General features: G+C 69.1%; 1 protein-coding gene across 1 annotated transcript in view; it reads right to left on the bottom strand.

The window, feature by feature from the left end:
- LOC142421254 (adhesion G protein-coupled receptor L1-like) overlaps positions 1-19,750 on the bottom strand; it is a 20,938-nt gene extending 1,188 nt beyond the window's left edge. Inside the window, exons 1-9 of the mRNA XM_075525824.1 lie at positions 19,653-19,750; positions 17,821-17,939; positions 16,941-17,154; positions 15,023-15,132; positions 11,301-11,318; positions 3,370-4,170; positions 1,918-2,319; positions 1,094-1,197; positions 132-317 (exon numbers count right to left, since the gene is read on the bottom strand). Of these exons, the coding sequence (XP_075381939.1) occupies positions 132-317; positions 1,094-1,197; positions 1,918-2,319; positions 3,370-4,170; positions 11,301-11,318; positions 15,023-15,132; positions 16,941-17,154; positions 17,821-17,890 (1,905 nt within the window). The 5' untranslated portion in view covers positions 17,891-17,939; positions 19,653-19,750. The remainder of the gene's footprint in view (positions 1-131; positions 318-1,093; positions 1,198-1,917; positions 2,320-3,369; positions 4,171-11,300; positions 11,319-15,022; positions 15,133-16,940; positions 17,155-17,820; positions 17,940-19,652) is intronic.
- Positions 19,751-21,245: the final 1,495 nt, after the last annotated feature.

Below are 21,245 nucleotides of genomic sequence, written 5' to 3'. Positions count from 1 at the left end.
CCGGGACAACCCCATCTTTGGGGTCAGGGACACCCCCTCTTCGAGGCCGGCTGTACCCCATCTTTGGGGCGGGGTGTACCCCGATGTCGGGGGGTTTTTTTGGGGGGGGGGGGGGGAGCCCCCACTCTTACCTTGTTGTAGTTCTTGCCGGCGGACTCGCGCTCGACGGGGCGCAGGGCCTGCAGCTGGGCGTCCAGGATGTCCAGCAGCTGCTCCAGCAGCCGCACGGCCGAGCTGACGTCCCCGGCGTAGACGGGGCCCCGCGTGTGCCGCGCCAGCTCGCTGGCGATGTTGGCCGCGTTCTCCCCGCTCTTGATCTGGGGGGGGGGGGCGGGGGGGTCGGATGGGGTACCCCGATATCCCCCCGGGGGGTCCCCAGGGGTTGGGGGGGGATTGGGGTAACCCCCCCGGTGAGGATCACCCGCCCCGGTGGGTCCCCGTGGGAGGGGGACGTCGCAATGGTCCTGCTGGGAGGGGTGTGGGGGGGCACGGGGGGGTTTGGGGGGCTCTGGCAGAGTGGGGGTGTTGGGAGCTGGGGGGGGGGGTCCGTGGGGGGGTCCCAGGGGTGGGGGGGGGGATTGGTGTAACCCCCCGGTGAGGATCACCCGCCCCGGTGGGTCCCCATGGGAGGGGGACGCCCTGATTGTCCTGTGGGGAGGGGTGTGGGGGGGCCATGGGGGGTTTTGGGGGACTCTGGCTGGGTGGGGGTGTTGGGGTGTGGGTGGGGGTCCCAGGGACCCCGGGGTGGTGGGGGGTTCCTGGGGGGGAGGGATCACTGGGGCAATGAGGGCCCTGAAGTGGGTTCCCTTTTGGGGGGTCCCTGTTTCAATGGGGTCCCCACTTTGGGGGGGTCCCCATTTCTGGGGGGTTCCTCGTTTTGGGGAGCAGTCCCCATGTGGGGGGTGTCCCTGTTTTGGGGGGGTCTCCATTAGGGGGAGTCCCCATTTAGGGGGAGACGCCATTTTGGCAGGGAGTCCCTGTTTTAGAAGGGGGGGGGGGGGGCCGGAGTCCCCATTTTGGGGGGGTCCCTGTTTTTGGGGGGAGGGTCCCTGTGGGCAGGGGGGGTCCCTGTTTTGGGGGGCCCCCCCGGTACCTTCTGGGCCACCTGGTTGACCCAGGGGCTGGTGCAGTTGCTGAGGTCGGGCCCCCGCGGGTTCCAGACCCCCAGGCCCAGCAGGCACTGGAAGGAGGCGATGCCTGGGGGGACACGGGGGGGGGGACACGGAGGGGGGCGTCAGGGACCCCCCCCACCGCACCCCATCGCCCCCCCGTGTCCCCATCCCGCACCCCTCGGCCCTGCCATGGGCCTCCTGTGGGGTGCGCGGCCCCCCCGATCCCATAACCACCCCCCCCCCCAAGCCCCCCTTACCCCCCCCGGCCCCCCATAGTGCCCCCCCCAGCCCCATGGCCCCCCACATCCCACAGCCCCCCCAGACACCCCCTGACCCCCCAGAACCCCCCCAGCACCCTGGGCCCCCATAGCCCCCCCCCCCGTGATCCCCATGGCCTCCCACACCCCTGCTCCCACCATAACACCCCTCCAGAGCCCCCTGGCCCCCCAGGACCCCCCCCCAGTCCCCATAGCCCCCCACATCCCTCCAGACCCCCCCCCCACACCCCTGGTCCTGCCATAACACCCCTCCGGACCCCCCTGGCCCCCCAGAACCCCCCCAGAGCCCCCCAGGACCCCCCCACACCCCTGGTATGACCATGACACCCCTCCGGACCCCCCTGGCCCCCCAGAACCCCCTGGCCGCCCAGAATCCCCCCAGACCTCCCCCCCCAGACCCATGCTCCCACCATAACACCCCTCCAGACCCCCCTGGTCCCCCCCCGGCCCCCCAGGACCCCCCCACACCCCTGGTATGACCATGACACCCCTTCAGCCCCCCCTGGCCCCCCCAGACCCCCCCGTACCGCGGGTGCCCTTGGGGCAGGGTCTCTCCACCACCACCCCCTGCTGCGCCGCTGGCCACTGCACCCTCCGCACCTCCCGCGCCTCGCACAGCCGCGCCGGCCCCCCGGGCCCCCCCCCGGGGCCCCCCCCGGCCCCCCCCGGCGGGCGGCGGGAGGCGGCGGGGGGTGGCGGGGGCGGGGGGACCCCCGCCCCGTTATTGGGTGGTCCCGGGGAGCCGGGGGGTCCCCCGGGGGTGGCGGCGCTGTGGGCTGGACCCGGGCCGGGGGGAGGGCCGGGGGGGGGACCCGGGCGGGGGGTGAGGGGTCCCCGTCTTGCCGTGGGGGTGGGACCGGGCGCCGCCGAGCTCCGAGCCGCCGTGGGTCGCGCCGGGGCCACGCTGGGGGCCGCCGTCGTCACCGGACCTGGGGGGGTGAAAGAAGGGGGGGTCAGGGTGCGGCGGAGCCCCCCCAAACCCCAATACGGGGAACCCCCCATATGGGGGTGCCCCCCATCAGCCCCCCAGCCTCCCAGCCCCAGGTGGCAGGGACTCCAGGTATGTGGGGCACCCCCAAAGTGGGAGCCCCCAAGGCATCTGGGGCTGCACCCCCAAAGCTGACCTGGACGCCCAGGGCTCCCCCCCAGCTGTCTGGGGCTGCACCCCTAAAATAAACTGTGACCCCCAGGACCCCCCCCAGCTGTCTGGGGCTGCACCCCCAAAATAAACTGCGACCCCCAGGGCTCCCCCAGGTGTCTGGGGCTGCACCCCCAAAATAAACTGCAACCCCCAGGGCTCCCCCAGGTGTCTGGGGCTGCACCCCCAAAATAAACTGCGACCCCCAGGGCTCCCCCAGGTGTCTGGGGCTGCACCCCCAAAATAAACTGCAACCCCCAGGGCTCCCCCAGGTGTCTGGGGCTGCACCCCCAAAGCGAACTGGGACTCCCAGGGCTCCCCTCATGTGTCTGGGGCTGCACCCCCAAAATAAACTGCGACCCCCAGGGCTGCCCACAGCTGTCTGGGGCTGCACCCCCAAAGCAAACTGGGACCCCCAGGGCTCCCCACAGGTGTCCAGGGCTGCACCCCCAAAGCGAACTGGGACCCCCAGGGCTGACTGAGGTGTCTGGGGCACCCCCAAAATAAACTGGGACCCCCAGGGCTGCCTGCAGGTGTCCGGGGCTGCACCCCCAAAGCAAACCGGGACCCCCAGGGCTCCCCCAGGTGTCTGGGGCTGCACCCCCAAAGTAAACTGGGACCCCCAGGGCTGCCTGCAGGTGTCTGGAGCTGCACCCCCAAAGCAAACCGGGACCCCCAGGGATGACTGAGGTGTCTGGAGCTGCACCCCCAAAGCAAACCGGGACCCCCAGGGCTCCCCCAGGTGTCTGGGGCTGCACCCCCAAAGCGAACCGGGACCCCCAGGGCTCCCCCTAAGCCTCCCCCCTCTCCCTCCCACACCTCTCCCCCTTTCCCCCCTCACCGGCCCCCGGATCCGGCGGTCCGAACTCCAAGCCGTATCGCACCACGAAGTAATTATTCCAGACGTAAAGCTGATTATCGCGAGGGTTGTAATCGACGGAGGAGACGTACTGGTAGGGGTTGGGGAAGGCCATCTCCACCGCCTCCCCCCGGTTGGCGCGGGTGTTGAAGGCGTACGCCACCCGATTGCCGGCGGCTTCGCTGTCGTCGTCCACGTAGACGCTGCGGATGACGTAGAGGACGCCGCAAGCCATGAAGGCGTTGGAAGCCGCTCGCTTGTCGTAGCCGGTCTCCCAGGTGCCCTCGAAGCGGAGGGTGTACGGGTTGAGCTGGCTAACCACCAAGCGACCGCCGTTTCCCTCCGTGGCGTAGATAACCCACAGCCCGTCCTCGTCCACCGCCAAATCGATGTCGGTTTTGCCGCCCCACCGATACGGCGAGGTGTCGTGGTAGTTGGCGGCGCCCACCACGGTTTCGCCGCTCTTGATACGGGTGCGGAGATCGTATTTAACGATGTTGCGGGTCCGTTCTTTGTTGTAGAAGACGGCGCCGTCGTAAACGACGAAACCGGTGCCGTCGACGCGGTTGGGGAGGCGGTAGGTGGTGGTGTGGCGGGCGCCCACGTAGTCGTCCCAGGAGGCGTATTCGGTGAGGGTGTCGGTGCGGTACGGCACCCAGGGCATGACGTAGAGGCGGTCGCCGGCTTGGAGGGGATCGCGGCACCAGGCGCCGGCTTGGTGTTGGGATTCGTGGCTGGAGGTGGGGGAACCGATGCGCTGCAGGGTGCCCGGGCAGACGAAGACTGCGGGGACGGGGGGACAGGGGGACAGACAGAGGGACACGGGGATGGGCAGGGGACGTGGGGATGGGTACAAGGACAGACAGAGGGACACGGGGATGGAGGGGGGACGTGGGGATGGATACAAGGACAGACAGAGGGACACGGGGATGGAGGGGGGACGTGGGAATGGGTACAAGGACAGACAGAGGGACACGGGGATGGGCAGGGGATGTGGGGATGGGTACAAGGACAGACAGAGGGACACGGGGATGGAGGGGGGACGTGGGGATGGATACAAGGACAGACAGAGGGACACGGGGATGGGCAGGGGACGTGGGGATGGGTACAAGGACAGACAGAGGGACACGGGGATGGACAGGGGATGTGGGGATGGGTACAAGGACAGACAGAGGGACACGGGGATGGACAGGGGATGTGGGGATGGGTACAAGGACAGAGGGACACGGGGATGGGCAGAGGACATGGGGATGGATACAAGGACAGACAGAGGGACACAAGGACGGAGAGGGGACATGGGGATGGATACAAGGACAGACAGAGGGACACGGGGACAGAAGGGGAACATGGGGATGGATACAAGGACAGACAGAGGGACACGGGGACAGAAGGGGGACATGGGGATGGATACAAGGACAGACAGAGGGACATGGGCATGGGTACAAGGACAGACAGAGGGACACGGGGATGGGCAGGGGATGTGGGGATGGGTACAAGGACAGACAGAGGGACACGGGGATGGGCAGGGGATGTGGGGATGGGTACAAGGACAGACAGAGGGACACGGGGATGGGCAGGGGACGTGGGGATGGGTACAAGGACAGACAGAGGGACACGGGGATGGGCAGGGGATGTGGGGATGGGTACAAGGACAGACAGAGGGACACGAGGACAGGCAGGGGACACAAGGATGGATACAAGGACAGACAGAAGGACATAAGGACGGAGAGGGGACATGGGGATGGATACAAGGACAGACAGAGGGACACGGGGATGGAGGGGGGACATGGGGATGGGTACAAGGACAGACAGAGGGACACGGGGACAGACACAGGGCACAGGGACAGACATAAGGACATGGGGACAAAGGGATGGATACATGGGACAGGGATAGACATGGGGACACCGGGACAGACATGGGGACACAGACAGACGTGGGGACAGATACAGGGACAGACACAGCGGCACAGGGACAGATACAGACATGGGGACACAGGGACGGACATGGGGACACAGGGACGGACACAAGGGACAGGAACAGACATGGGGACAGACACAGGGACAGGCAAAGGAGCAGAGGGACAGACGTAAGGACACGAGGATGGATCCAGGGCCACGGGGACAGACATAGGGACAGATACAGGGGACAGAGGGACATAGGAATGGACACAGGGACAGACAGAGGGACAGATAGCAGGAGGGGCCAGCCGTGGGGATGGGGGGGGACAGACAGACACAGGGCCAGCCGTGGGGACAGGGAAGGGGACACGGGGGGACAGACAGACACAGGGGGACGGACAGACACAGGGCCAGGCATGGGGACAGGGAAGGGGACACGGGGGGACAGACAGACACAGGGGGATGGAGAGACACAGGGCCAGGCATGGGGACAGGGAGGGGACACGGGGGACAGACAGACACAGGGGGACAGACACAGGGGGACAGACACAGGGCCAGCCGTGGGGACGGGGAGGGGACATGGGGGGACAGACAGACACAGACGGACGGACAGACACAGGGCCAGCCGTGGGGACATGGGGGGGACAGCGAGAAGCAGGAGAGAAAAGAGAAGCGGTTCATCAGCGGCCGGGGGGGCCCCACCGCGGGGGGGGGGACATTGGGGGGACCCCAACCCCGGGGGGGGGGGACATTGGGGGGACACCAACCCCGAGGGGGGGACAAGGGGACCCCGGGGGGGGGGAGGAGACACGGGGGGGGGGTCCCTTGTCCGGGGGGGGGGACAGAGGGAAGGAGACAAAATGGAGGAGGGGGGACAGGGGTGACGGGGGGGGGGGGACACCCCGTCTGTCCCCCCCCCCGCCGTGGGGACAAGGGGGGGCCATGCCCCCCAGCGAACCCAGGCGTCCGGGCCCCCCCCTTTTTGGGGGGGGGGGGCAGCACCCTGAGGGGGCGGGGGCAGCTCTCCCTGGAGGGGCCCTAAAATGGGGGGGCCTTAAATTGGGGGGGCCCTAAATTGGGGGGGCTCTTCCCACCCCCCCCCGGGCCCACAGCCAGGGTTGATCGAGCGCAACGGAGACACGGGGGGGCGGGGGGGGAAGGGGGAGGAAGAGACGGGGGGACCCCCCCGGCGTGGGGGTGGGGTATGGGGGGACCCCCCCGGTTTGGGGGTGCGGGGAGGGGGGGGTTCGGGGGGGGAGCGCGTGGTCCCGCTGTCCGGCGCCGGCTGCAGAGAGGCTGGGGGAGAGAAACGGGGGGGTTAGCGCTGCGGGGAGAGAAAGGGGGGGTCACGGGGGGGGACACGGGGGGGGGGGACAGAGGTGGGGGGTGACCCCCCCCCAGGGCAGAGACACCCCCCCCCCAATTTCCCCCCTCCCCCACAGCGGGGGTCTCTGCACTGGAGGGGGAAGGGGGGGGGAGATGGGGGACGTGGTGGCCCCCCCCGTGGTGGCCGGGCCAGGCTGGGGACCCCCATGGCGGGGGCGATGTCACCCTGGGGGACCCGGGTGTCTGCCCCTCCCCCCCCAGCGACCCCTGACCCCCCCCCCAAATGGGACCCAGGGGGTCCCCTATTCTGCTCCCCCCCCCCCCCCCCCCCCAGCTCTGGGGGGCTCCAGCCTGGCCTGACCCCCCCCGGGGTGCATGTGCACATGCGTGTGCGGGGGGCGGGGAGGCCCCTGTGCACACGTGTGTGGGCTGATGGCACCGCCTGCCTGCACACGCGTGTGCGAGGGGGCTGTGGGTGTGCACACGCATGTGCGGAGGGGCTGCGGGCGTGCACACGCGTGTGCGTGTTCACAGGGGCTGTGGGCGTGCACACGGGAGCGTGCCCACGCAGGCGTGTGCGCACGGCCACGTGCTCGCACGTGTGTGCGCGAGCGCAAGGCACGCACACGCGTGTGCTTGTGGCCGTGCGTGTCCACGCGCCTGTGAACTTGGCATGTGCAGGCGGGTGCTCACGCCTATTTGCACGCGTGTGGGCTCAAGGGGTGCACGCACACGTGGGCGCGCGCTCACACCCGCGTGCATTTGCACACGCGCGCCTGAGGCTGTGCGCACACGCGTGTTCATGCAGCCATGCATGTGCGCACACGTACGTCTGCAGTGCACACACGCATGTGGGTGCGTGTTCACCAGGCCGTGCATTTACACACGAGCTGCGTGTGCGTGCGCGTGCCCATGCGTTTGCACATACACACGTGACTCTGTGGTGCGCACACGCGTGTGGATGCGTGTTTGTGCGGTGCTAACATGCCCATACGTGTGAAAGAGCCCATGTGTGCGGCGCTCCCGTGTGCACGTGCACACATGAGTGTTGGTGGGGATTCGCCTCCCACGCGTGTGTCCTCGCACGGGCGCGTGTGGACTCACATGCATGTGCTGCTGTGTGCACGTGGCTCGCACACGCGTGTGCCTGCACCTCCCCATGTGCTCGCCCACCTGTGCCCCATCGCACACACGTGTGCACGGCAGTGCAGGCGCCCGCCACGGCGCAGCGGGGCTGGGGGGGGGGGGGGCACGAGGGCTGCGTGCGCACGAGGGCCGTGTATGCACAAGGTCTGCACTGCACGAGAGCCACGTGTGCACACGAGAGCACACCTGGATGTGCACGAGGACCCCCGTGTGCACGAGAAACCACACGTGCACGAGGACCCACATGTGCACGAGGGCCATGAATGCACAAGGCCCCCCGCCGTGCTTGAGGACCCCCTCCTGCACAAGAACTGCGTGTGCACGAGGACCCAGGTGTGCACGAGGGCCGTGAACACACGAGGACCCATGTGTGCATGAGGACCTGCGTGTGCGCCGGGACTTGTGTGCGCACGAGGACGGCCCTGTGCACGAGGACCCAGGTGTGCACGAGGGGTGTGAACACACAAGGATCCCCCTGTGCACGAGGGCCATGAATGCATGAGGACTCGTGTGTGCACGAGGACCCACGTGCGCGCACGAGGACCCATGTGCGCACGGGGACTTGTGTGTGCACGGGGACCTGCACGTGCACAAGGGCTTGTGTGCGCACGAGGACCCACGTGTGCACGGGGACCTGCACGTGCACGAGGACTTGTGTGCGCACGAGGACCCGGGTGTGCACGAGGGCCCGGGTGTGCACGAGGACCCGCCCGCACACGAGGGCCGTGACTGCACGAGCCCCCCGCCCCCGCCGTGCCCCCCCTTCCATTGCCCCCCGGGGGGGGGGGCCGGGGGGAGAGAGAGAGGAGCGGGGGGAGGGGCAGGGGGTCCCCACGGGGGTGGGGAGGGGGGGCCGGGCGGGGGAGGGGAGACTCACAGGCTCGGGGGGGCCCCGCGGTCCGGGGGGGCGAGGCGGGAGGACCGCGGCCCTGCGGGAGGAGGAGGAGGAGAGAGAGACGTTAGGGGCCCCCCCGCCCCCCGGCGCGGCCCCGCTCCTGGGGCACCTGTGGGAAGAAGCCGCCGGCCCCGGCCCCCCCCGGCCCCCGGCCCCGCCCCCGCACAGAGAGAGAGAGAGAGACATGGGGGGGCCTCAACCCTGGCTGCGCCGCCCCCCCCGAGTGCCCCTGCTGCCCCCCAAGTTTCCTGACTGCCCCCCGAGTGCCCCCGCTGCCTCCCGAGTTTCCTGACTGCCCCCCAATTTTCCTGACTGCCCCCCGAGTACCCCCGCTGCCCCCCAAGTGTCTCCGCTGCCCTGACTGCCCCCCCCCCAAGTGCCCCCACTGCTCCCCAAGTACCCTGGCTGCCCCCCAAGTTTCCTGACTGTCCCCCAAGTTACCCTCACTGCCCTGGCTGCCCCCCAAGTGCCCTGGCTGCCCCCCAAGTACCACTGCTGCCCTGGCTGCCCCCCAAATGCCCTGGCTGCCCCCCAAGTATCCCCACTGCCCTCCAAGTACCCCTGCTGCCCTGGCTGCCCCTCAAGTGCTCCCACTGCCCCCCAAGTGCCCCCTAACTGCCCCCTTGCTGCCCCCCAACTTCCCTAACTGCCCTCAAATGTCCCCCCAACTACCCCCACTGCCCCCCAGCTGCCCTGACTGCCCCCCAACTGCCCTAACTGCCCCCCCAACTGCATCTCCAAATGCTATCTTAGGGGGCTGAGGGCCCCCCAAGTATCCTGACTGCCCCCCCACCTGCTGCCGCTGCCCCCCAAGTGTCCCCAAACTGCCCCAGGCCCCTCCCCCGCCCCGAGCTGCCCCAGCCCCCCCAAACTGCCCCAGGGCCCCCCCGAGCTGCCCCGGCCTGTCCTGCCCCTGGGCTCAGCCAGGGGGATGGGTTGGGGTTTTTTTTTTGGGGGGGGGTGGGGGTGGTGTGGATTTTGGGGTGCCTCTGTGGCATCTGGGGGTCTCCACAGCTGGCGGGGGGGGGGTTGGAGGGACAAGGGGGGGTCGCGGGGCTCCTGGGTGCCCCCCGGGGCCGCCCCGTCCCCTCCCCACCAGGGCCCCCCGCCCCCCCGTACTTACGGCGTCGCCCCGGGGGGGCCCCCCCGGCCCCGCTGCCCCGGGGGGGGCAGGAAGGGGGGGAAGGAAGGGACGGGAATGGGGACAAGGGACGTGACACCCCAGCCTGGCCCCCCCCGGGCTTTGGGGACACCTTGGGGGTCCCCATGGGTCCTTCAAGGGGACGTGGGGGGTCCCCAGGGGGGTCTGGGGGCACCTGAGGGGGTCCCTGGGGACACTTTGGGGTGTCCCGGGGGGTCCCTCAAGGGGACCCTGGGGCCCCCGGGGGGGGCGGGGGGGGGTCCCAGAAGGGTTTGGGGGCACCTTGGGGTGCCGCAGTGGGTTTGGGGGACCCAAGAGAGAAGTGGGGGGGTCCCCAGGGTCCCTCAAGGGAACATGGGGGTCCCCGGGGGGGTGCTGGGGGGGTCCCAGAAGGTTCTGGGGGGACCCTGGGGGGGTCCCAGGGTACCTTGGGGGGGGTCCCAGGGGTCCCTCGAAGGGGACCGGGGGGGGCTGGGGGGGCTCCGGGGGCACCCTGGGGGGTCCCAGAGGGTCCTGGGGACCCCCAAGGGGACACTGGGGGGGCCCATTGGGATCTGGGGGGGCCCCAGGGACACTAATTAGAACTAATTAAGATGGGGGGGGGGGCAATTAACCCCCTCCTGCGCCCCTGCGCTAACGGGGACCCCCAGCCCAGGGAGGGGGGGGAGCGAGGGGAGGGGGACACGAGGGGGGATTTAGGGGTTCAGAGCAGGATTGGGGGGACTGGGGGGGGGGGCAAAACCGGGGGGGTTTGGGGGTTCTGTGATGGGGGGGGACGGGGGACTGGGGGGTCCAGGGGGGAGTTGGGGGTCAGAGATGGTTTAGGGGGAGTTGGGGGTCAGGGATATTGGGGTTCAGGAGGGCAGGGGAGGGGGTTTGGGGGGGTTTCGGGGGTTTGAGGGGTCAGGGGGGATTTGGAGGTTCAGGGGGGATTTGGGGGGGTCTGGAAATGGGGGTCAGGTTCAGGGGTCAGGATGAGGGGGGTCAGGGGGGATTTGGGGGGGCTGGAAGAATTTGGGGGGGTCAGATGGGAGGGTGCGGGGGATGGGGCACAGGGATTTTGGGGTACAGGATCAGTAGGATGGGGGGGCAGGGCCTGGGGTGAGGCTGGGGGGTTTTGGGGTGCGGGATGAATGGGAGGAGGGTCAGGATTTGGGGTGAGGATGGGGGATTTGGGGGTGCAGGATCGGGGGGGGTGCAGGATCGGGGGGGGGTCAGGATTTGGGGGCAGCTTAGAGGATTTTGGGGTACAGGACTGGCAGGATGGGGGGGGTCAGGATTTGGGGGGGTTGGGGATTTTGGGGTGCAGCATCAGTAGTACAGGGGGGTCAGGATTTGGGGTGAGAACGGGGGATTTTGGGGTGCGGGACCTGCGGGATGGAGGGGATCGGGGCTCGGGGCCAGGCTGGGGGGAGCTGGGCCGGGGGGGTGTCGGGGGGGTTTGGGGGTTCGGGGGGTTTTGGGGGGCCGGGCGGTCCCAGGGGCCGGAGCGAAGGGTCGTGTTACCTTTTTGTTCCACTTCTACTTTTAGCACCGGAAGAAAAGGCAGAGGAGAGAGCGGGGGAGGGGAGGGGAGGGGGGAGGGGAGGGGGGGGGAGGGTGGGGGACAGGGGGTGCGGGGGGGGGATGGGGACACACGGGCGGGGGGAGGGGGGGCGAGAGAGGAGACAAAGAGAAAAGAGATTAAATGGCTTCGGCCCCCCCAGCCCCGCCCCCGCTGCTCGGGGGGGCCCCGGGGGGGCTCGGGGGGGCCCTGGGGGGGGCGACCCCCCCCCCCCCTTGGGGACAGCGGGGAGCCCCTGTGCCCCCCCGGCCCCCTGGGGCACCCGGCGTCCCTGCGCCCCCCGTTTGGGGGGGTCCCTGAGCCCCTTTTGGGGGTCCCTGTGCCCCCACCGGGGGTGTTGGGTGCCCCCGGGGGGGCCCTGAGGGGGACGGACGGGGAGGGGGACAGACGGACAGATGGAGGGATGAGAGGACGGATGGACGAAGGACAGGGGAGAGGACGGACAGAGGGATGGGGAAGAGGAGAGGACGGACGAACGGATAAAGGGGTGAACAGATGGACAGACAGACAGACGGATGGACAAAGGATGGGGGAGAGGACGGACAGAGGGACGGGGGAGAGGAGAGGACGGACGGACGGATAAAGGGGTGAATGGATGGACAGACAGATGGACAAAGGATGGGGGAGAGGACAGACAGAGGGACGGGGGAGAGGAGAGGACGGACGGATAAAGGGGTGAATGGATGGATGGATGGACAAACAGAGGGACAGGGGAGAGGAGAGGACGGACGGACGGATAAAGGGGTGAACGGATGGACAGACAGACAGACAGACGAAGGATGGGGGAGAGGACAGACAGAGGGACGGGGGAGAGGAGAGGACGGACGGACGGACGAAGGGGTGAATGGATGGACAGACAGACAGATGAAGGATGGGGGAGAGGAGAGGACGGACGGATAAAGGGGTGAACGGATGGACAGACAGACAGACGGACGAAGGATGGGGGAGAGGACGGACAGAGGGACGGGGGAGAGGAGAGGACGGACGGATAAAGGGGTGAATGGATGGACGGACAGACAAAAGGGTGAAGACTGGATGGACAGACGGACGCCAGGACAGATGAAAGGCCAGAGAGAAAAAGGGACAAGTAGAAGGATGGACAGACGGACAGACAGATGGACAGACAGGAGGATGGGGGGAAGAGGCGGTGGAATGAGAGATGAGGGGACAGACAGAGGGACAGAACCATGGAGGAAGACAGACAGAGAACCGACAGAGACGTGGGGATGGACGGACGGAGGGACGGAGATGGACGGACGGACGGACGGGGGCTGGAGGGGGCACAGGGCTCCCCCTCCCCCGCACTCCTCCCCCCAGCTCGGGGGGGGTTGGGCAGCGCCCTGGGCCCCCCCCCCCAACCCTGGAGGAAGGAAGCGAAGGAGAGAGAGAGACGGCGGCGAGGGGGGCTCTGCCCCACGGCAGCGATGGGGGGCTCTGCCCCACGGCGGGGCTCTGCCCCACGGCGCAGACCTGCAAAGGAAGAGGGCGCCCGCACCCCACCCTGCCCCACGCCCTGCCCCACGCCTCCCCCGGCCCCACGGCCCCCCCGCCCGCCCCACACCCCCCCTGCCCCACGGCACCGCGGCACACGGCACCGGCGGGGACGGGGCGGCCGGCACGGGGGAGGAGCGCTGGGCATGCTCAGGCGTGTGCTTAGCGTGTGCCAGGCGTGTGCTTGATGTGTGCCAGGCGTGTGCACCACATGGGGGGCACAATGGGCCAACATGCACGAGGCGTGTGCTTAGCATGGGTTGGTATGTGCCAGGCATGTGCTTAGCATGTACTGGCATGTGCCAAGCATGGGCTTAGCGTGGGCTGGCATGTGCCAAGCATGGGCTGGCATGTGCCAAGGCTATGTTTAGCGTGCGCTGGTATGTGCCAGGCATGTACCTAGCGTGTGCTAGCCATGTTTACTGTGTGCCAGCAAGTGCAAGACACCAGCTGTGTGTGCACAGGCACCTGCTTAGCGTGTGCTAGTGCGCCTGGCACGTGTCTGGCATGTACAAGTGTGCTGCAGATGTGTGCTTAGCGTGTGCAGGCATGTGCTTAGCATGTACCAGCTCACACCAGGCATGTGTGTGCACTTAGCGTGTACTTAACGTGTGCTAGTGCCCAACAAATGTGTTCAGCACGTAAAAGTGTGCCCCAGGCACACGTGTGGCGCGTGCTGGCTTGCTCCAGGCATGCGCTTAGCATGTGCTTAGCGTGTACAGGGGTGTGCTTAGCGCATGCCAGCTTGCACCAGGCGTGTATTTAGCATGTACAGCTGTGCTTAGCATGTGCAAGGCTTGCTTAGCACACGCCGGCTTGCGCCAGCTGTGTATTTGGCACGTGCTTAGCGTGTCCGTAGCGTGCGTGGGCGTGCCCAGCGTGTGCTCAGTGTGCGCCAGGCGCCGTCCCCGCGTGCCGCCGTCCCCGCGTGTCCCGGTGCCGCGTGTCCCGGTGCCGGGGGCTCCGGCGCTCTCCCTCCGGCGGCTCCGGCGGCGGCTGCAAAGCAAAGGGGGGGTGAGGGGGGGTGGGGTCCCGCGACGGCGCCTGGGGAGAGACGGGACCGACCCCCCCGCGAGGACGAAGCCCCCGGGGGGACGCGGGGGACGGAGCCCCCAGCCCGGCCCCCTCGGTGGGGCGAGGGGGGGGACCTGGGGGTCGCAGCCCCCCCAAACCGAGGGGACATGGGGGTCAGACCCCAACTGGGGGGGGACACGGAGGGGGGGGGATGTCTCCACAAACGGGGGCACACAGGGGTCGGGCCCCAATTTCGGGGGGAGGGGGATGACCACGTGGGGTTCAGGGACCCCAAGGGGGGGCACTGAGGACCGGACCCCCAAGAGGGGGAGAGGGGGGCTGCGCCCCCAAATCTATGGGGGAGGACATGGCAGCCCCCCACATATGGGGGGGCCACAGGGGACCCTGGTAGCGCCCCCCACCTCTGCCTGGGGGCTCCCACAATGCCCTGGGGCACGGCAGGGGGGCACGGCCACCCCCCCTTAAGAGGCCCATAGGGCCGGTGGGGGCGGGACTTCCTGGTTTGATCTGTCTGGGGGGGGTCCCTGCCCCCCCACGTCACCCCTCACCCCCCCCCTCCCTCCCCAGGTGAGGACCCTGGGTGCCCCCAGGGTTGGGGGGGGGCTGTGGGTGCTATGGGGTGGGGTGCTGGGGGTGCTATGACATGAGTACTGTGGGGCTGGGTGCTATGGGGCAGGACGCTGTGGGTGCCCGTGGGTGCTATGGGGCTGGGGGGCAGGAACGCTGTGGGTGCTTGTGGGTGCTATGAGCTGGGGGCTGTGGGTTGTCGTGGGGGCTGTGGGTGCTATAGGGCAGGATGCTGTGGGTGCTATGGGGCTGGGTGCTATGGGGCTGGGTGCTGTGGGTGCTATGGGGCTAGGTGCTATAGGGCAGGACGCTGCGGGTGCTCTTGGGTGCCATGGGTGCTGCAGGTGCTATAGGGCAGGGGGCTGCAGGTGCTATTGGGTGCCGTGGGGCAGGGGCTGCGGGTGCTGTGGGGCTGGGTGCCATGAGGCGCCGTGGGGCAGGACTCCCTGTGGGGCACACGGGCCCACTGCACCTCCGGCTACTTGGGGATGCCGGGACAGGGGGGTGCCGTGGGTGCTGTGGGGCCGGGGCCGCCGTGGGGCGGGGCGGGGCGCCGTGGGGCAGGACTCACTGTAGGGCACGCAGTCGTACTGCACCTCCAGGTACTTGTAGGTCCCCGGGCAGGGGTCGGGGAAGGCGTCGGAGCCGGCCACCACCACGCACTGCGTCCGGTTGTTGCACCTGCGCGGGGACAGGGGACGTGGCGCTGGGGACAGCGGGGACGTGGCGCTGGGGACACGATGTGGGACACAGGGGTGGGGACTCGGGCCCAGGGGACACCTCACGTGGCCCAGGACACGGGTGACGCGGCAGACGTCCCTGGTGGGGACAGCCCGTGCCGTGGGGATATCCCTGCCTTGTCCCCACGTCCCTGAGCTGTGTCAGGTCCCCGTGCCATCCCCATCGTGTTCCCATGTCCCCACCCTGTCCCCATGGCCCTGTGCCACCCCTGTGTCCCCACACCGTCCCCATGGTCCTGTGCCACCCCCATGTCCCCAGTCCCTGCACTGTCCCATGTCCCTGTGCCACCCCCACATCCTCATGACTCTTACCCGTCCCCACGTGTCCGTGTCTCCTACACGTCCCCATGTCCCCACACCTCCTACCTGTCCCCATGTCTCCTACGTCACCGTGTCCCCGTGCCTCGCCCACATCCTCTACCTGTCCCCATGTCCCCGTGTCTCCTACACGTCCCCATGTCCCCTACATGCCTCCATCCATCCCCCATGTCCCCTATGCGTCCCCATGTCCCCTACATGTCCCCACGTCCCCATATCTCCATGTCTGCTATATGTCCCCATCTCCTACGTCTTCTAAATGTCTCCATGTGTCCCCCACGTCCCCTACCTGTCCCCATGTCCCCATCCTCCTACACAGCTCCACGCCTCCGTGTCCCCAAGTCTCCTACATGTCCCCATCCTCCTACACGTCCCCATACATCTCCCATGTCCCCTACATGTCCCCAAGCCTCCCACCTCTCCCCATGTCCCCATCTTCCTAACATGTCCCCATGTCCCCTACACGTCCCCGTTGTCTCCTACGCATCCCCACCTGTCTCCTACATGTCCCCAAGCCTCCTGTACGTCCCCACGCGTCCCCTACACGTCCCCATACCACCTATCTGACCCCATATCCCCACGGCTCCTACGTGTCCCCATGCGTCTCCAACACCGCCATGTGCCCATGTCTCCTATACGTCCCCATCGTCCTATGCATCCCCATCTCCCCAGGCCTCCTATACGTCCCCATGTCCCCTACATGTCTCCACACCTCCTACATGTCCCCATCCTCCATGTCCCCACGTTCTCACCCCCCACACCTGTCCCCATGCCCCCACCCCTCCTACATGTCCCCATGCATCTCCCATGTCCCCTACACATCCACATGTCCCCATCTTCCTACATGTCCCCATGCATCCCCCACACCGCCATGTCCCCATGTCCCCTACATGTCCCCATATCCCAAGCCTCCTATATGTCCCCCATGTCCCCTACATGTTCCCACACCCCCATGCCTTCTATCTGTCCCCATGGCTCCTACACGTCCCCAAGCCTCCTATACGTCCCCATGTCCTCACAGCTCCTACATGTCCCCATGCGTCCCCCACACCGCCATGTCCCCATGTCCCCTACGTGTCCCCATCTCCTACATGTCCCCATATCCCAAGCCTCCTATACGTCCCCATACATCCCCCATGTCCCCTACATGTCCCCACACCTCCTACACATCCCCTACACGTCCCCATGTCCCCACAGCTCCTATACATCCCCATGCACCCCCCATGTCCCCTACACGTCCTCAAGCCTCCTATACATCCCCATGTGTCCCCCGCATCCTGTACACGTCCCCACACCTCCTACACGTCCCCATCATCCTACACGTCCCCACGTCCCCCTGCTTCCCCCATGTTCTCACCCCCCACGTCCGCAGGGCGTCCCCACACCCCCGTGTGTCCCCCCCCCATCCCCACGGCGTCCCCTCTGTCCCACCTCTGGGCCATGATCTTGAAGGCGTCGGGCAGGTAGCACTGGACGTTCTCCATCTGGAAGGGGTCGGCGTCGCAGATCTTGTCGTCGGTGCGCCCGTAGTTGGCGTTCTCCACCATCACCACGTCGCTGCCCGGGCACCGCAGCTCGATGGGGTACCCCTCGCACGCCAGCTCCCGCCGCACCAGCCCGAAGGGCAGCCCGGCCCGGCTCAGCCCTGCGGGGGGCACGCCTGGGTCCCTGCACGCCCCACGCCGACGCCGCCCCGCACGCCTGCGTGTCCCCCCCGCGCGCCCGGGTCGTCCCCACCCCGCCCCCGGGAGAGCGTCTGCGTGCACACGCGTGTGCGAGGCCTCCCCGGCGCCCTGCACGCATGCGGGGGGGGGGGGGGGGGGGGGGCAGACGGCAACTCCGGCCCTCGCACGGGGTTTGCACGCCCCTCGCGCAAGCCTGCGCGCCTCTAGCACGAGCCTCGTGCAACGGGGCTCGCACGAGCGTTGCAGGCCCCTCGCACGGGCCGTGCACGAGCCTCACAGACCCCTCGCACAAGGCGGCGTGCCTCTTGCACGGGCATCGCGCTACCCTTGCACGAGCTTTATGCAGCCGTCGCACAGATGCGTGCCCCAGCCTTGCATGAGTCCACGTGCCTCTTGCCCAGGCGTTTATACAGGCCTCGCACGCCCCAGCTTGCACGAGCCTGTGCACCTCTTGCACGGCTGTTCTATAGGCCTTGCACGCCCCTTGCACGCCGGCCAGCACGCCCAGGGGACCCAGGCATCCAGGCACCTCCCAGACCCCCACCTAAGGGACCCAGGCGTTCTGGTGTCCCCCTCCCCCACCCGAGGGGTCCCAGGCCCCCCCTCCCCCCGCCGTGGGTGCCTACCTTGGGTGGCGGAGGTGACGAGCACCGCGGTGACGAGGAGGCTGCGCAGGGCGGGGGCGGGGCGGGCCATGGCGGGGGAGGGGCGCTGCCAGCCCCCCACGGCCTCACCGGGCACCGACCTGTGGGAGAGAGGGGAGGGGGGGAGTCAGGGGGGCAACGGGGGGACCCCGGGGCTGCCCAGCCCCCCCACCCCCCCCAACCGCGGGGGGACCCAGGCGTCCGAGGGATGCTGGGGGGGGAGGGAGGGGGGCTCAGGATGCCATTGGGGGGGTCCCTGCGATTAATGGGGGGATTAAACGACTCCACCAGATGGGGAGGGGGGGGAAGGACCCAGGCGTGGGCCCCCCCTTCCCGCCCCCCACGAGCATCTGGACCATCCCCCCCCCCCCTTCCCCCCATCCAGAAGGGACCCAGGCGCCCGAGCCCCCCCCTCTAATCCGCGGCTCAGCAGCCCCCGGGGGGGTTAAAGCCGATTAACGGCCCACAGCCCCCCCCGGCGCCCGGCAGCCCCCCCACCCCCCCCGCAGGGGACCCACCGTCCGGGCCCCCCCCCCGCCCCACCGCGCTCACCCCGTGCGGGGGATGGGGCCGCGGTGCATTGTGGGAAGCTCAGCCCCGGCCGGGCAGCTCCCATCCGGCGCGTTGCCAGGGCGACGCCGCCGCGGTGCATTGTGGGAAACTCACCAGCCCCCCCCCCCCCCCCCCCCCCCCGGCGGGTGATGGGGAGGCCGCGGGGCATTGTGGGAAACAACCGGGGGGGCGGGGGGGGCTGCCCCGCACCGCCTTCCCAGCATGCCTTGCACGCCGCCATCGCCCCCCCCGGGGGACCCATCGCCCCCCCCCCCCCCCCGTGCCTCAGTTTCCCTGGGGGGGGGGGGGTCCCGATGCCCGCCAAGAACGGGGGGGGCAAACACAGTACGGTGCCGGCAGTGCCCCCCCAAATCCTCCCCCTGCTGCCCCCCCCCCCCCCCCCGTTTGCAAGGCGCCACCCCCCACTGCACAGACCCCCCCCTGTTTCGCACGACCCCCCCCCGTTTGCACGGTTCAGCCCCCCGATTTTCATATCCCCCCCCCCCCCCGGTTTGCACGGGCCCCCACCCTGTTCTACAGACCCCCGTTATTGCTCAGGGCCCCCCCAATTGCACGGTGCCCCCCCCTTATTGCACAGCCCCCCCCCCAATTGCACGGGGCTCCCCGCTTTGCACAGGCCCCCGCCCTATTGCACAGCCCCCCCGTTTGCACGGCGCCCCCCCGCATTGCACGAGCCCCCCCCAGTTCCCTCACGCTGCACGGCGCCCCCCCCATTTTGCACAGCCCCCCCCCCCATGGCAAGGACCCCCCCGCCATTGCACGGCCCTCCCCGGTTAGCACAGCCCCCCCGGTTTGCACGGACACCCCCCCCCCCCCCAGTTTGCACAGGGCCCCCCTCATTTCACGCCCCCCCCCCCCAGTTTGCACGACCCCCCCCCCGGGCATTGCACGGCGCCCCCCTCATTTCACGCCCCCCCCCCCCGCCATTGCACGGCCCCCCCCGGTTTGCACAGACCCCCCCCCGGGCATTGCACGGCGCCCCCCCCATTTCGCACAGGGCCCCCCTCATTGCACAGACCCCCCCCCGCCATGGCACGGCCCCCCCCGGACATTGCACGGCACCCCCCCATTTTGCACAGACCCCCCCCGCCATTGCACGGACCCCCCCGAGTTGCAAGGCCCCCCCGCTTTGCACAGCCCCCCCCCCCCCCCCCCCAAGTTTGCACGACCCCCTCCGCCATTGCACGACCCCCCGGTTTGCACAGCCCCCCCCCCCCCCGTTTGCACGGCCCCCCCCGTACCTGCGGGGGCGCGCGGGCCCGGGGGGGCAGCTCCATGCGGCGCGCGGCGCGGGCGGTGCGGGCGGCGCGAGCCCCCCCCCCCCGCCGCCGGCAGCGCCCCCCCGCGGCGCGCGCCCGCCCCGCCCCGCCCCGCCCGGCCCCGCCCCCCGCCTGTCAGTCACCGCGGGGGCGGCGGGAAAAAAGGGGGGGGGGGAAGCGTGAGGAGTCGTTAACGGGAGGGGGGCACCGTGTGAGGGGAATTAACGGGGAGGGAGGGGGCACCGTGTGAGGAGTCGTTAACGGGGAGGGGGGGGCACCGTGTGAGGGGAATTAACGGGGGGGGGGGCACCGTGTGAGGAGTCGTTAACGGGGGGGGGGGGCACCGTGTGAGGGGAATTAACGGGGAGGGGGGGGGGCACCGTGTGAGGAGTCGTTAACGGGGAGGGGGGGGCACCGTGTGAGGGGAATTAACGGGGAGGGGGGGGGGCACCGTGTGAGGAGTCGTTAACGGGGGAGGGGGGCACCGTGTGAGGGGAATTAACGGGGAGGGGGGGGGGCACCGTGTGAGGAGTCGTTAACGGGGAGGGGGGGGGCACCGTGTGAGGGGAATTAACGGGGAGGGGGGGGGGCACCGTGTGAGGAGTCGTTAACGGGGGAGGGGGGCACCGTGTGAGGGGAATTAACGGGGAGGGAGGGGGCACCGTGTGAGGAGTCGTTAACGGGGAGGGGGGGGGCACCGTGTGAGGGGAATTAACGGGGAGGGGGGGGGGCACCGTGTGAGGAGTCGTTAACGGGGGAGGGGGGCACCGTGTGAGGGGAATTAACGGGGAGGGGGGGGGCACCGTGTGAGGGGAATTAACGGGGGGGGGGGGCGCCGTGTGAGGAGCCGTTAACGGGAGGGAGGGGGCACCGTGTGAGGAGCCGTTAACGGGGGGGGGGGGGGGCACCGTGTGAGGGGAATTAACGGGGAGGGGGGGGGCACCGTGTGAGGGGAATTAACGGGGGGGGCACCGTGTGAGGAGCCGTTAAGTGAGGGGGGGGGCACCGTGTGAGGGAATTAACGGGGGGGGGGGCATCGTGTGAGGAGCCGTTACGTGAGGGGGGCACCGTGTGAGGGGAATTAACGGGGGGGGGCACCGTGTGAGGAGCCGTTAACGGGGGAGTCTGAGGGGACCGAAAAAGGGCGGGAACTGTGTGAGGAGCCGGTAACGGAGGGGAGGACGGCACCACACACCGTGTGAGGAACCAGAAAAGGGCGGGAAAGGTCTGAGGAGCCGGTAACGGGAGAATCTCGTCTGAAGGATCAGTCATGGGCGGGACCGGGCTGAGGTACGGAAAAAGGGCGGGAAGAGTGTGAGGAACCGGTAACGGGGGGGATCGTCTGAGGGACCGGTAATGTGACGGGAACGGAGTTGAGGGACCGGTAATGGTGCGGGAACCGTGTGAGGAGCCGGTAACGGGAGGACGAAAGACCGAAAAAAGGCGGGAACCCTGTGAGGGGCCGGTAACGGCGGGATCGCCTCAGGGACCCGGTGATGGCGGCGGGGGATCAGTACCTGCTGGCGGCGGGGCTGGGTCCCGGTGACAGCGGGGGCAGGGGGTGGCTGTCGTCGT

This window comes from Mycteria americana, chromosome 28, assembly GCF_035582795.1.
Source record: "Mycteria americana isolate JAX WOST 10 ecotype Jacksonville Zoo and Gardens chromosome 28, USCA_MyAme_1.0, whole genome shotgun sequence".
NCBI lineage: Eukaryota > Metazoa > Chordata > Aves > Ciconiiformes > Ciconiidae > Mycteria > Mycteria americana.
The sequence above is the reverse complement of the archived record's forward strand: the minus strand, read 5'-3'. Positions and strand labels throughout refer to the sequence as shown.